The sequence below is a fragment of the Aulostomus chinensis genome, chromosome 8 (genome assembly GCF_037954235.1).
Source record: "Aulostomus chinensis isolate RoL2024-O1b breed Wild chromosome 8, RoL_Achi_v1.0, whole genome shotgun sequence".
Classification (NCBI taxonomy): domain Eukaryota; kingdom Metazoa; phylum Chordata; class Actinopteri; order Syngnathiformes; family Aulostomidae; genus Aulostomus; species Aulostomus chinensis.
The window spans coordinates 20762154-20776019 of record NC_141327.1 but is presented as its reverse complement, the minus strand read 5'-3'; the positions used below and the strand labels follow the sequence as shown (position 1 = coordinate 20776019).

Below are 13866 nucleotides of genomic sequence, written 5' to 3'. Positions count from 1 at the left end.
ACAACTAGCAGAGCATTAGCATGTTTGTGGTAGTTTTTAGCTAGTTTGCTAGCTAAATTAGCAACCACATTTCCTACTGCTATGATATTGTGCATACTTTTCAGTACATTTCAATTTAGTTTACATTTCTCGGGCACTTATGAAGAGAGTTATTACTTATGGTGTTGTTAACGGCGTCCAGTCCGAAATATGAAACAGCAAAATGTAAATTCTGTCTCAGGATGGCTTTTCCCTGTGGTAAGCAACCAAATGTTTGCTATAAATGGGAGTCAAGTTCATAGTACTTTTAAAATCCAGATTAAGTTGAAATAACGGTTCATACAGACCACAGACAGTGTTGACCCTTAGACACATTTATAAAATAAAATCAGAAGGTGCCCGAAATAAGATTTTGTGTTCAAAGAGCATTTCAGTGAAAGACAGCGAGACAAGTGTGAGAACGATGGAGGTGGAAAAGTGAGAAAAGGCAGAGATACAATTGTTCAGGGAAAGAAAATTGAAGCTCATGACACACATAGAAAGTACACAAGAGGGAGGAAAGAGAAATTTAATAGCATGATTGTGCTGAATACAAGATGTGCAATAAACAGTGATATGTCAGAAAGACAGATACAAAGTGACAAACAAGACAATTGTTTCCTATTTTTATTTTGAATTTAAAGTCAACATCTATAATCTCTGTGTTCATTGTTTCATTTCTTTTGCGTTAAAGATGAGGATGATGACTGTACTGTTCTTAAATGACTGGCCATGACTTGCAATTGCAGAGAAAAAATATCCATAGAAAAGAAAACACTCAAAGTTGTCAGGGTTAAATTTGCACGACTTGCAATAATACCTTTAGATGTTGTGATGCCATCAAAGTTTGGAATGAGATAGGAGGAATTTAAAAATTGTGTGCACCTGACAAAAAAAGAAGTGCATACAGTTCCCTGAAAACACTAAATGATGGAGTATATTCTATAAACAGAATGTGTTACTCTTTTCTGAGAGGACATTATTCTGCAGTTAATTCATATATTTGATTTAAATGTAATACACGCTGTTGTTGTTTTAATCTTAAAGGTGATGTCAATATAACTATGCATGTGATGCATGAAATCTCATTTCTTAAAAAAAGCAAAGAAAGAAAGAAAGTAGGAACCTTAGCTGAACAAGGGTCTCTGCATTCATGATTGCACATGTAGAAGCACTTCCTGAGAGTCATTCAGTGTTACTTAGTCTCATATTTCCTGTTTCAAGCTTACATGCACCTCCCAGGTTTCAGGAAGATGGTGTAATGCACTTATGCTATACATTTATTTTAGTTCATTTTTCACTCATGAATAGATCAACCGCCTTCTTAAGTTCTCTTAACACTGCCATCTAAATAGATCCTTACAGCTGCAGGCTCAGAGTTAGTTTAGATGCAGCCTACTTACATTTCGACAGTGCAAAAGTTTGGCTACATTTCTCCTCACATTTTAAAAGACACTAAGTTGAAGACGAAACTCTAAGTTGGAGAAGCAACCTTGTTCTATCTCCTCAGTGTTGACTACAACACAAACAAAACATTACCATTTGTAGTATTTCAACTAATTAAGTACTGCAACAGGCCTCCACTGTTTGGTGGTCACTACAGACTTCTTAGCGGAAAATCTTGGCCGTGGAGCCATTTGTCGTACGCCTCGAGCAATAAGAGATGCAGGAGAAAAAGCCGAAGCTATGCTGTCCTCGGACTGCTGGGAGGACGTGCTTGGTGCTTGCTTTTTGGTTTTGTGATGGGCAGCAGGGGTGATAGCGTGCTTTTCATCCAAGTGCTTGTCAATTGCAAGGTGCTCAGCTGATCTGCTGCTTTGCCGGGCAGAAGAATTTTGGGAACTTACCGATCCAGAGGATTTAGCAGGTACGTCTGACTTGCTGTCCAAATCAACCTCAGAGATAGTATAAGAAGAATGAGAAAGAGCAGATCTGTGTTTAAGGTTTTTGGTTACCTCAAACTTTGATGGTGGAGTTGGTTTGGGGCTAGGGCTAGGGCTAGGGCTTTTGACGTCTGTGACTGCATCATACTTGAACAGTGATGAGTTCAACTGATAGGGCTGATGTTTCATGATATCTAAAGCGTTGAGGTGTTTTTGAGGGACTTTAGGTTTCTCTTTGGTCTTAATTTTAGGGGCTGTGGAAGGGCCTTTTTTTAAAGCTGATGGAGGATGGAAAGGGGAAAGAAGGGGATTGTATGATAAAGGAGGTGGGGCACGAACATTGGAAGAATACCTCCAGGAGTTAGGTAAGGACGACGTAGGGGACGAGGGCCTAACTTTACTAGCTTGCACTTTTTCCCCACCAACCACAAACTTTTCCATTCTGGTCTGTCTTTTGGCAAACAAGTCAGCGCCTTTTCCTTTCAAGGTTTGGTTTTCTCCAACACGACTAATACCTCTCTCCGAGACTTGATCGTTTGAGGCTTTTGCTGCAAGGATGTATGACTTCCTCTCTTGTGGTGGAAAAGAAGCAACTGAATGTGGTTCACTGTCTGGTTTATTCCTTGATGATGGTGGTGGGTGATGTGAGCTGTAAGTAGGATTGCGGGCCTGCATACTCACAGGGGACTGTGGCAGCTGTTGACTCCAACTATTTGCGGTTGGCTGAAGATGAAGCTGAGTCGAGGAGTTGAGTGGTGCCCAGGAGCTGGCAGGTGTTTGAAATGTTGCCTGAGCTTGATCCGGAGCCCAGCGGTTGGCCATCTGTTGAGGTTGAGCCCAGTCTTGCTGTTGTAAGAAATGCTGAAGATGAGGCCCCACAGGACTCTGAGAAGGATTGGAAACTGGACTTCTCGGTGGAATAAAGGGCTCAGCACTAGGACTTTTCATCCAAGGGGGGCATGATGGATTGATGGTAGGCTTTGGAGCAACTGGTGGGGGGTTCTTGAGTTTTACAGTTCTGGGTTGCATGAAGTTACAAGCTTCTGCACCTAAACTAAAACAGTCTTCCTCTGACTCAATGTAAGACTTCCTTTCCCCTGTATTTTGAAGGTGAGAGTCTTGTTTCAGTGTTGGTCGCTGCTTATTATTACCTCTCCGTTTTAACTCTGGAGGGATGCCAGTCTTTATTGCTGGCACAGATATTCGCTCATCTCTAGAGGCTATGATATCTCCAGTTGGGGACCAAACCTGCGGGCTACTGATAATAGGAACAGGTACTTTGAATCTTGCTTCAGGCATTTTTGTCGCTGGAGCCATTCCACCAGGCACAACAGGAGCAGTTTTGCCAACTCCTAGGAAAGGCCTCGCAGTTCTGTTTGGCACCATAGGTCTTGACACATTGGATTGGAGGATCATCTGTTCCATTTTTGCGTCCGTGTAGTTATCTTGATCACTATGCACATACATTTCTTTAGCGTCATACGTTTGTTGTGCCGCTGTACGTCGTGGTTCAACCAATGCTTCCACAGGTAATCCTTTACCTCGTAGTTCTTCGTGCTCTGACATAATTTCATCCATACGTTTGCGACGCTGGGCAAACATCATAACTCCTTTCCCCTTTGTCTCTGGTAGGGCATCCATTTCTGCAACACTTCCCCAATTCAAACTCAAATTATTCTGCTGGTGATAAACGGAATATTCCTCCTCTAAGTCAGAATCACTTGTTGCAACAAAGTTATACCCAGCTGTTCTGACTTCCTCTGCCTCTTCTTCAATTTGGTCTTCGCTGTCAAGCTTGCTCTCACCAGTCCCGTAACTCACAAGTGTGTACTTCTTGACCCTTTGGCGGCGTTTTTTAAACAGCAAGGCTCCTTTATTTTGAGGGTTGGGTGCATCTGTTAGAAGTCGTGCAATTCGCTTACATTTGGACTTGGTTTCCTTGACGTGTCTTTCTGATTGGCTCTCGGTGTAACTGAGCCCTAAGACAAAGGGAGAGAGAGAGAGGGAGGGAGAGGGAGAGAGAGAGGTGGTGAAGATGATGCAAAGGCACAAAGTTGTACATTGACAGTATGTTATCATTATTCATGCTGTGGCTAAATTAGGAAGATGAAGTTTTGTCTTTGTCAGTGTTTTACAGCAAAGATTACAAATACATTTATACATTTGTTTTTGAATTTGGTTCCCAACTGTGAGTTATCTCAGCTTTTATATTTAGATTGTGACTATATTTATCATTATTATATGACTCACAAAGAAATTTCAAAGTTGCATCAGCTGAAGGAAGCACACTAATAAAAGCATCATATTTACTTACAGCTAACTTAGAGAGGTCCATGAGGCAAGGAAAGTGAGGAGCTCACTTTCCATGGCAGTCTTACGGTTGGACGAAGGATCGGGTGACAGGCCAGGGCGACACTTGCTGGTGTCTGTCAAATTTGTTTCTGCCAGCCTCATCATATGGCCATAATTTATTCTTATCCTGCTTTGACTATTAAAGCCACGGGAATTCTCCCTCTAAGTCCACCTCAAATAGACTCCACATTACCACATGAAAATAAATATCGCCCATAATGCTTTGCAGAAGTTCTACATTGATTATATGTCGTTTGCCACATTGTCTACAGCAACTATGATATTTAGAGGGGAAAAAGAGGATATGATCTAAATTTATTTTTTTGCTCAACAACTGTTGTGCTCTCTATAAATAAAATGTTTAATCTGAATTTAAAAATAAGCAATGACTGCATGTTGTACAGCTTCGCCACTACCTTCCTATGTAGTCTGGAATACAAGAAGTGAGGATAGAAAAGATAGATACTGTACTTACGTGTGCACCTTGCCCTGTGCCTGTCCCGTCTGCACAGATCTGTGTCAGACTCTGAGTTCCACCTCTCTGCCTGCTCAGCACCCTCATCTGAAATTCCAAAGAAGACAGAAGCAGGAGGTGCTTCAGTGCTCCCTCCTTCTCCTGAAGAGTCAACCCTCCTGTTCACAATCCCAGGACCCTGCCTATCACTGGCTCCCCGTGGCTGTTCTGTGCTCAGGGTCAAGGCCAGGGTCATATCATCAGCACAGCCAAGGGAGGAGGAAGATGATTGAGAGCGCTGACGATTTATCTGACCCGTGTGGGATTCAGGGTTAGGGTATTCTGGTTTTGATGTCAGGGAATTTTGGATGTGAGGAGACTCTGCTGTTGACTCTCTTGAATCACAAAGGTAGATATCATTGTCTTCTTGGAATGAAAGGTCGTCTTCACTCAGAGAACGTTGCTCATATGCAGATTCCCAGTCTTGTGTTTCAAATGGTTCCGGGGACACAGGTTCAGACTTTGGGATGTGAGTAGTCTGTGGCTTTAAGGGGTACTCTTCATCACTGAAATTGTCCTCATTGTAAGACTCAGCCAAGGACTTTGAAAGTTCTTGAGAACCATCTGAACCGGACCAAGGGACCAAGTTGTCAGCGTTATCTTGATCTTCGGCCTCTGGTTCCATCTCTGAATAACTTTTACAATCTCCTGGGAGTCACAAATGATGCCTAATAACACAGAAACAGAGTCCTTTCATTTCAAGGTGGGATATATAAGAAGGACATATTTAAACGTACATATTATCCAAGAAAATATGGATACCCCCGATCTGCCCCTAGAGTAACCCCAAAGCCAACACTGAAATTGTCTTTATATTTTGTAATGTTTCTAAGTAATGTGTTAAAATGATTCCTATCCCCAATAGGAAGTGCAGCTTTTCTTTGGCAGTTTCATCAGGGCTCCCGTCGCTCTAAATGGAATGGTATGTAATATCATGGGGGGAAAGCAGCCTTCACAACCAAGAGCGTAAGCAAAACAATTGGGTGGCTGTTTTCCGAACTCCTGTTTATACAGTGAGGTTTCATTCCCCTCTCCTGCTCTCATCTATCAATGCAACGAATATCACTGCTGCAACGGCTGTCTGCATTTCCATTTAAGAACGAAATATGAGAGAGAATTGGTTTCATACACAGTAAATATACCAGCCGTCTCACGAGTGTTTCTTGGCCTCTCGTGCTGAGTAACACCAATATACAACATATTAAATGATACCACTTGTTCTCTCCCTGTATTTCAATCATCAAGAATAATTCTGTGCATTTAAATTATCCTTTGGAATCACGGCTTAGATTTCTTTCCATTTGATGAATTATTTTTTTTAAAACAGTCTAAATAAATCAGTTTTGTTACTTTCAGCTTTTTAAAAAATAAGGGCATGGATATTAAGCAAAGTCTCAGTGACCTAAAAGGATGACGTTGAATACTGGTGAATGTGTCCCTATACACACAGTTGACATGTAATAGATACACAGGAACAGATTCACAACAGGAAAGTGGCATAAGTAGTGCTTCGTGGACAGGAAGTATAATGTCTGACACTTTGTGACACACACCAGAAGATGGTGCCATGATGCTGCAGACTGAGAGAGAACTCAAATCAAACTGCTTCTTTGTTCTTCAGAAGTACAAAAGACAGACAGACAGACTACTTTAGTAATCCCTTTTGGACGTTCCGCCAGGGAAATTGCACAAAAAGCTGTAATGTTCCGTAAAAGCTTCATATGTTATGGTTTTACACACATCACCTTTCTTTTTGGGGTAGGTGTGCTCAAGAGTTGTAAGGCAAAAAGGTCAGAGGTCACATGAGGAGATCATTTGCATGACATCTTAACGTTATAGTGAATATTTTATTGGTACATCATTGTGAAAACTTTCACCTCTGTCCTTTCACAGATTCCTTACTGCAATACTACAGAGTCTCAAAAGTGCTCTGGAGTAAGCACACCTTGGCAAAGACGGACAAACAAATACTTTAGTCCGACTCCAAAAAAATGCCCAAGTATTATATGAACATACACATTACCAGCTTTGTCAACTAAATTCCTTGATGAAAATACTGCATGGATGTATACATGTACTTATAAAAAGTTGATCCATCAGGTTATTTTACATTACACATTTCAATTAACACATAACCAAAAGATGACATTTTGGCCTGATAGAGGCACTGGTGATTATTATGTTGCAACCTAATTTATTTCATTACTTTATTGCCTCTATTATTCAATGTATGCAAGTACATGTTTTTCCCTGATGGTGGCAGCAAAGGTAACAAGAGAACACACACGCATACACACACAGACACACACTCTATTCATGCACTGCTCACCATGATTATCCAGCAACGTCTCAGTAGTCAAGCTTATCGGCCGGCTATAAATGAATATAATTAGATACAAATACACATCACTCCTGTTCATCCTGTGAGTGGAAACATCAGTTAAGAGTTATTATTTCACAGCAGAGCAAAATTTGTCCAATTCCTTTACTCATGTAGAGAAACATGCTGTATGTAGGACAAAAAAAGTATCTTCAATAAATTCTCGAATATACTTTTTTTCCCCTGATGGCTCAGCTGACTTAATTTACTTTTAAAACAAACACAGCTATCTTTTGATCATGCATGTGTGGGAATAAATCTTGTCATTTTTTAATTATCATTATTTGAATACATCTCACACATTGAGATTCCAATCCCTCGACATTTAATCACATGTCGTTCTGACTGAATTGAACTGCCCGACCGTGTTTTATTTTTGTACGCGTGTGCTGCCATGTAATCTGAGCTCCCGCGGTGAGCCTCGAGGGTCAGTTGAGCAGGAGTGTGTCGTAAAAAAAAGAAAAAAAGAAAAAAAAGTGATATATGTTTGAAAACGAATGTGAAGCTGAATTTGGTTTCATTTATAAACACGGGTGCAGAAGTAAGGTTCTACACGGGTGCAGGTTCAGGATCATTCAAAGATACAAGATGTCTGGATATTGTGTCCCATGCCAGGGCTTCTCTTTACACTTGGTTCCAGTTCACCGTATAACTTCATCGTCATCGAGCCTTTCTTTGGTGCAGAAAGATTTTATGTGTCCTAGTAAGGTAATAAGCTCAGTATGTTGGCTCGTTACCACGGAAACAGAGAGTCAGCATCCTGGACAAACCAGTGAACTCTTGCTCTGAGGCATGACCCCTTTGAGGACTGGGCTCCCGCAGATCAGATGTTTCCATGTTATTATATAATCAGACTTAATCTTATTTCTAACGCTAATGAGAAGATTCAAAGCGGAAGAAAGATAAACATTTAAATTTGACGTTTATAAGTTGAAAAGACAATTCAAGCCACAGGCAACCGTTAAACAGAAGTCCTACAAACAGACAGACAACGCATGTTTTTTAATCAAGTGATTATCTAAATTTAGCCTTTTTCCTTTTATTTCATAGATAAAACAATAAGATTTAACAGACATGCTGCATCAACATGTCATCAGCGCATAATCAAAACTTGCTAGACTGTGTGTGCGGGTGTGTGCGTGTGTGTGTGTGTGTGTGTGCAGTATAGATATTGGTGAGGAGAGATGCTTTTCAGAGGAGTTAAGTTATTTTTTTCACCCCCAACATCACCCAGTACTTACAGTTTTCATCCTTGGAACGCCTGTAAAGCTCTGTCTCCCCCCCAAAAAAAGTCTTGTCAAGTTGATATCCAGAATTGTAGACTCGACACCCGACCTGTTTTGCCGCTGATGGACAAAGAGAAGGCAGGCAGGTAATTCACATCATCTACCGACTTGCTCCAGTGCAGCTTTGTGCATCCGTGGATGTATTTAAGGAGAGAGAGAAGAGGTGTTGCTGCCCCAACCCCCTCACACGCTGCTCACTTGGCATCAGAACTTCAGTAGCAAGTGGACACATATTGACCTTGTCATCAGCAAACTGTGAAGGTCATTTAGAGTCTTTTTTTCTTTTTTTAAATGACTCCAGCAAGGTAATGCAGGGGAATAATGTTTTATTGGTTATTAACTATCAAGACAAATAAGAGGTAACTTTCTGGTCTGTAAAAAAAAAACAACACAAATATAATATGTTGCTTTTCAGACGTGAAGGCTAAATGAATAATTATTGATATCTATAATCTATAGTGAGATTTTGGGTGAAATCTTAAAGTGTTTCTTTACAGTAAATAGATGAGGTAAGATCCTTCTCGCTGACAGGATGCCCGTACATGGAACTAAACTGAGTTTGAAACCCTGCTTTGCAAAAGAGACTGAAACACTGATATACTTACCATTTACAAAAGAATTATGACCACCTGTGAATTCATTTGTAACATGACATCTTCTCTAAATGCACTTATAACTGAGATAAGCCACACATGAAAAGCTCTGACCTTCTTTATGTTTGTTTTCCTGCTGGTTAACTCTCCCAGGAGGGTAAAAGTTTTTCTTGCTAATGACTTCTAGTGTCATAGCTCGTAAAGACTGAAGAATTTAAGTAACAAACTAAATTTTCACTTGCGACATCAGGTTCATACAAAGAGGCTGATTGTGTATTTAAAACTTCTAAAAAAGTATATATGATTTCAGGTTCAGAATTGCTGCGTCTTCTTTTCAAACTGGCTTTGAAATCTCTAAAAATGATAAAAAGAAATGTAAGAGGCAAACTATTCACCAAGGATTCCTCCCCTTGAGGCTGGACGCAGGTGATTTATTGTTATAAACTATTACATATTGTAGATTTGATATGCGCTTCTGCACGGATATAGTAAAGTACAATTCACAATTCAGCATGGTGCGTCTATGATTAACTTGGGGTTAGTAAATGTGTCTTGCAGTACTCATTTTCACATGATTTAACCTCTCTTCTTCATCATTTTGCTTCTGGACAACTATTGCAATCACAGCATCATGAAATTTGACAACATACTCTCAGAAATCAATGGATTTGGAAAATTCCAAATCCAGTTAGTCTTGCTTCAGATGATATCTCGGATTATTATACCATGCCACTTTCTGCTGACAAACTTCATGGCAGCTGTCCCCTCTCACCGCTGTGACATCCGTGCTCTGGATGATGGAGGCGCTTTCTTGAATTTAACTCTGGAACAGAAACTGACTCGAGCTATTCCATCGGAGCACGACGGAACTCTGAGCTCCTGTCTGATGTTTTCAAAACTCCAAAATGTTTCAGCGAGGAACAGGAGTGAGGATGTATTCACGGTGGAGTGTCAGAACGGATGGGTGTATGACAACAGCACTTTTAAATCTACCTTGGCCACAGAGGTAAGTGTCAGTCAACTGAGGACATCTGCACTGCTTAAATAAAATACCATTCTTTTAGTGTTTGAGCGCAGTTATGAAATAAACACCAAAGAATCATTCAGAAGTCCAGCTTGCATCCCAAACCTCAGTAACTTTCTCACTGGTTTCTTTACAGTGGGATCTTGTGTGCAGCAGGAAAGCAATGAGCAAGGCACCGGCCACCATTTTCTTCCTCGGTGTTATGTTTGGAGCTCCTGTATTTGGCTTTCTTAGTGACAGGTAGTAGAGGAAATGATGTATGTCCTCAATCCATTTAGCTTTGTTGTCTTTGAGTCAAGCTATTTCTTATCTCTGCAGTCACAATTTAAGCTAACTCATGACCTAAAAAGAGTAGGTATAGAATCCAAAATTCTCTAAATGAATTAGGATTGTAGTCATCAAAATTGTTTGCATTGATAAAAGATCCCTCGTCACAGCCACAAATATGTCAACTTGGTGCGAGAGGGAAGAACATGGATTATCATCTGGTTTAAGAGGATAAGGCAGATTAATTGAACCAGGATGATTCATCCCTTGGGCGCAACGATTGTCATATAGTCTCAAGAGCCAAGCCATCCCAGAGAATTAAATTTCAATTAATTAAATAATTTCTGATATATTTTAGTCAGAACCAATGTGTCCTATCGAGGTACAATTGCTGGAGTCAAACTAACAGGAAAAATGCTACATTGATGATAAATATCAGCAAAGTAATTTTAAATAATGCAAATGCATAGAAGATCAATAAAGATTTTAAATTACATTTCCTTCTTTGTGGTTTTGAATATCTGTATAAATGCAACATCTCTTTGCCTCTTGTGTTCCTGACCAGGTTCGGCAGGCGGCCGACGCTGTTGGTGTCATATCTATCTACCATAACCTTTGCAGTGCTGAGTGCATTGTCAACATCATATCTTATGTTTGCAATCGTGCGATTTTTCACTGGGATGTCACTTGCGGGATTAAGCATCATCTCGTATGTCTTGAGTAAGTTAATGACACAAACATCTGTGCTTGAGGTGTCTGAGAGAAACTCTGTGTTAGATCAACAGAAAAGAATTGTGAGAACATGTCGTCTTCTGTGTGTTATTCCAGATGTTGAATGGTTTAGTATTGAACGCAGGACCTTCTCTGGTGTCATCATCAGCCTGGATTGGACACTTGGGAGCTGGATTCTGGTTGGAATAGCATACTGGGCCAATGACTGGAGGGTGCTAATTTTGGCAGTGACATTGCCCCTGATACTGGCTCTCATCGCTTGGAGGTTTCTTATTTTAGACTCTGCAGGATAAAATGTCTTATTAGACATTAATGAGATGCTGAACTTGCAACTTCAGGTGGCTTCCAGAATCTGCTAGGTGGCTGATCGCTACTGGGAGGATGGATGATGCCCACCATTACATCATGAAATGTGCCAACATGAACAACAGATCCAAGTGTATGGTCGCCATCACTCCACAGGTACATGGCATCGTATTCCTGCTTTGGTGGGAATGTCGCAGTACAGTGTGTCAAGAGAAAATCTGAGTTTGAATCTGTGTTTCTTTGCCTCGCAGACATTACTGGAGTCTGAAGAAACTAAAACTAATGAAAGGAAGTACACTTTTCTAGATCTTTTCAGGACCCCAAATATGAGAAAAATGGCAATATGTTCTGGAATTGTTTGGTAAGTGTGATTGTCAAGGAAGATCGTGAGAAGTTAAATAGAAACCAAATGTAGATTATACATCATTTTTTTCAAAAGAAAGACATCTGGAATGTGTTTTAGCCATTTAGCCTGCATTCGTTCGTTCGTTCGTGTGTGTGTGTGTGTGTGTGTGTGTGTGTGTGTATGTGTGTGTGTGTGTGTGTGTGTGCGTGTGCGCGCGCGTGTGTGCGTGTGCACCTTTGTTTTGAGGGTTGAGTTGGGACTGGCTTAAGTAAAATTTTAGAAATTGTTTTTATTTGCTTTCTTTCTGATAGGAAGAAGCCGAAGTGTTAAAGATTAGCAGAAGTAGAAAAAGCTAGCCTCGCTGATTCCAAAGTTCAAAACAACCAGAACGTTCTCAAGTCTCTCTAAAACATCTTAGTATTCACAAAGCAGATACAACATGTTAATAAGTGATCTTTTTAAGTTATGTCACAAAGATATCAGTACTATGGACAGAGCCAGACCAGCTGTTTCCAGTTCTATGATGACTGGTGATGTTACACACGAGCAGGGTTCCATAGTGAGTCCAACCAGAACCAGAGGGGAAAACAATCATGGTTGAACAACAGTAGCACAGGTTAGACGATAATGCTCAAATGCATCCTGCTAACAGCAAAAATGAGTGGCTAACTGATGAAGAAGAGAAGGAAGGAGGCAGGAAATTAGAATCTGAAAGGCGAGATACATAAATAGATTAAACAGGAAATTCTAAAGTAAATATGGGGGGGAAATATTTGATTTAATTTGATATATTTAGCGCATTTGGAAGTGAAGTCCATCTCTTTTCTGTGACATAAATCAATCAATCAATTGTTTTACGCAACGAGATCGAACATCCTACCACAATTTTTTTTATTTAAGGCCACAAGATAGAACATGTGCCTTCAATTTAATTTCATGTTTTGAGATATAACTTGTTCATGAGTTATATCTAATGGTTGCAAAATATATTTAATTTCACTATATGCCCTCAATTTTCCCTCCCTGTGGCTGATTTATGGCTTTGTACTTGTGCTGTCATGAATTACAGACTGCACTTGTTGTATTAATGCTCACCTCAGTTATTTGCCATCCATCATGATTAGTTAGAGCCCTGGATCTGTGAACACTGACATGCCAGAAAATTTAAACGCCTTTTCATATTTTCTAGGTTTGGAGTTGCATTCACGTATTATGGAATAAGTCTGAATATAACTGGGTTTGGACTAAATCCATACCTCACACAATTATTATTTGCTTCCATTGAAATGCCAATGAAGATCGTTGTGTATTTCTTCCTGGACAAAGTTGGTAGAAAAGCAGGACAGACAGGTTCCCTGCTGTTGACTGGCCTGTGTGTCTTCATCAACATGTGGGTTCCACAGGGTAATTTGGAGTTTTCTGCATTCTCCAGCTTCATCAGTGCTGTCAGGGACACACATGAGAATTTTCTTGATCAAATGTCTCAATATCCCTCAGATAAGTGGGTCACTCGCACTGTTGTGGCAGTCCTTGGAAGAGCCTTCTCAGAGGCATCGTTCACCATCGTATTCCTCTTCACAGCTGAACTTTATCCGACAGTTGTCCGGTTAGTCAACAACAAATGTAACTTTGCACTTTGTAACAATGATCTTCCACACACAGGTTTGATTAACCTCACTGCTTCTACTATTCAGACAGAACGCTTTGGGCTACACTTCCTTTGTGGCCCGACTAGCTGTGTCCATATCGCCACTCTTCATCTTGTTGGAGGAGGTGTGGCCTCCCCTACCTGCCATTTCTTACAGTGCAGTGGCAGTTGGCTCTGGTTTAGTTGCTTTATTCCTGCCTGAAACACTGAAAGCCAAAATGCCAGAACACATCGAGGATATTGAGAAACCAAGGTAAAGAGGAAATGTAAACCTGCAAAACATACACACATACATACTTACATGTATCAGTCAATCCATCCTTATTTATACGGCGCCTTATATGTATATATAGCATATATATAGCACATATACACTTATAGCAAATATACACATTCACACGTGTGTATATATGTAGAATTATAATAAATCTTTGAGGTTTGTGTAGCATGCCAAAAGTAATCACAATTAGAATTAAAATATTTGTCACAACTGCCTTTAGCAAATGCAAAAGTATTT

General features: G+C 40.2%; 2 protein-coding genes across 2 annotated transcripts; one reads left to right on the top strand and one right to left on the bottom strand.

Annotated features, from left to right (window-relative positions):
• Positions 1-750: 750 nt before the first annotated feature.
• Positions 751-5295, bottom strand: synpo2b (synaptopodin 2b). Its single transcript, XM_086211593.1, has 2 exons — positions 4729-5295; positions 751-3880 (listed from the first exon to the last, which is right to left on the bottom strand). Exons 1-2 carry the CDS (start codon positions 4961-4963, stop codon positions 1575-1577), a joined length of 2541 nt encoding a protein of 846 aa, XP_086067719.1. The 5' UTR covers positions 4964-5295; the 3' UTR covers positions 751-1574.
• A 4362-nt stretch (positions 5296-9657) lies between these two features.
• On the top strand, positions 9658-13606 carry LOC147257583 (solute carrier family 22 member 7-like). The gene is made up of 9 exons (XM_086210215.1): positions 9658-10032; positions 10187-10290; positions 10883-11037; positions 11146-11314; positions 11388-11511; positions 11607-11716; positions 12891-13105; positions 13199-13307; positions 13396-13606. Exons 1-9 carry the CDS (start codon positions 9658-9660, stop codon positions 13604-13606), a joined length of 1572 nt encoding a protein of 523 aa, XP_086066341.1.
• Positions 13607-13866: the final 260 nt, after the last annotated feature.

Excerpts from the sequence above, each read along its gene's own strand:
- LOC147257583 (XM_086210215.1), top strand. The coding sequence starts at position 9,658 with ATGAAATTTGACAACATACTCTCAGAAATCAATGGATTTGGAAAATTC. Across the intron at positions 11,315-11,387 it reads CTGGCTCTCATCGCTTGGAG|GTGGCTTCCAGAATCTGCTA; the intron begins GTTTCTTATTTT and ends TTGCAACTTCAG. Across the intron at positions 11,512-11,606 it reads TGGTCGCCATCACTCCACAG|ACATTACTGGAGTCTGAAGA; the intron begins GTACATGGCATC and ends TTTGCCTCGCAG.
- synpo2b (XM_086211593.1), bottom strand. The coding sequence starts at position 4,963 with ATGACCCTGGCCTTGACCCTGAGCACAGAACAGCCACGGGGAGCCAGT. Across the intron at positions 3,881-4,728 it reads GCACAGGGCAAGGTGCACAC|GGCTCAGTTACACCGAGAGC; the intron begins GTAAGTACAGTA and ends CCTTTGTCTTAG.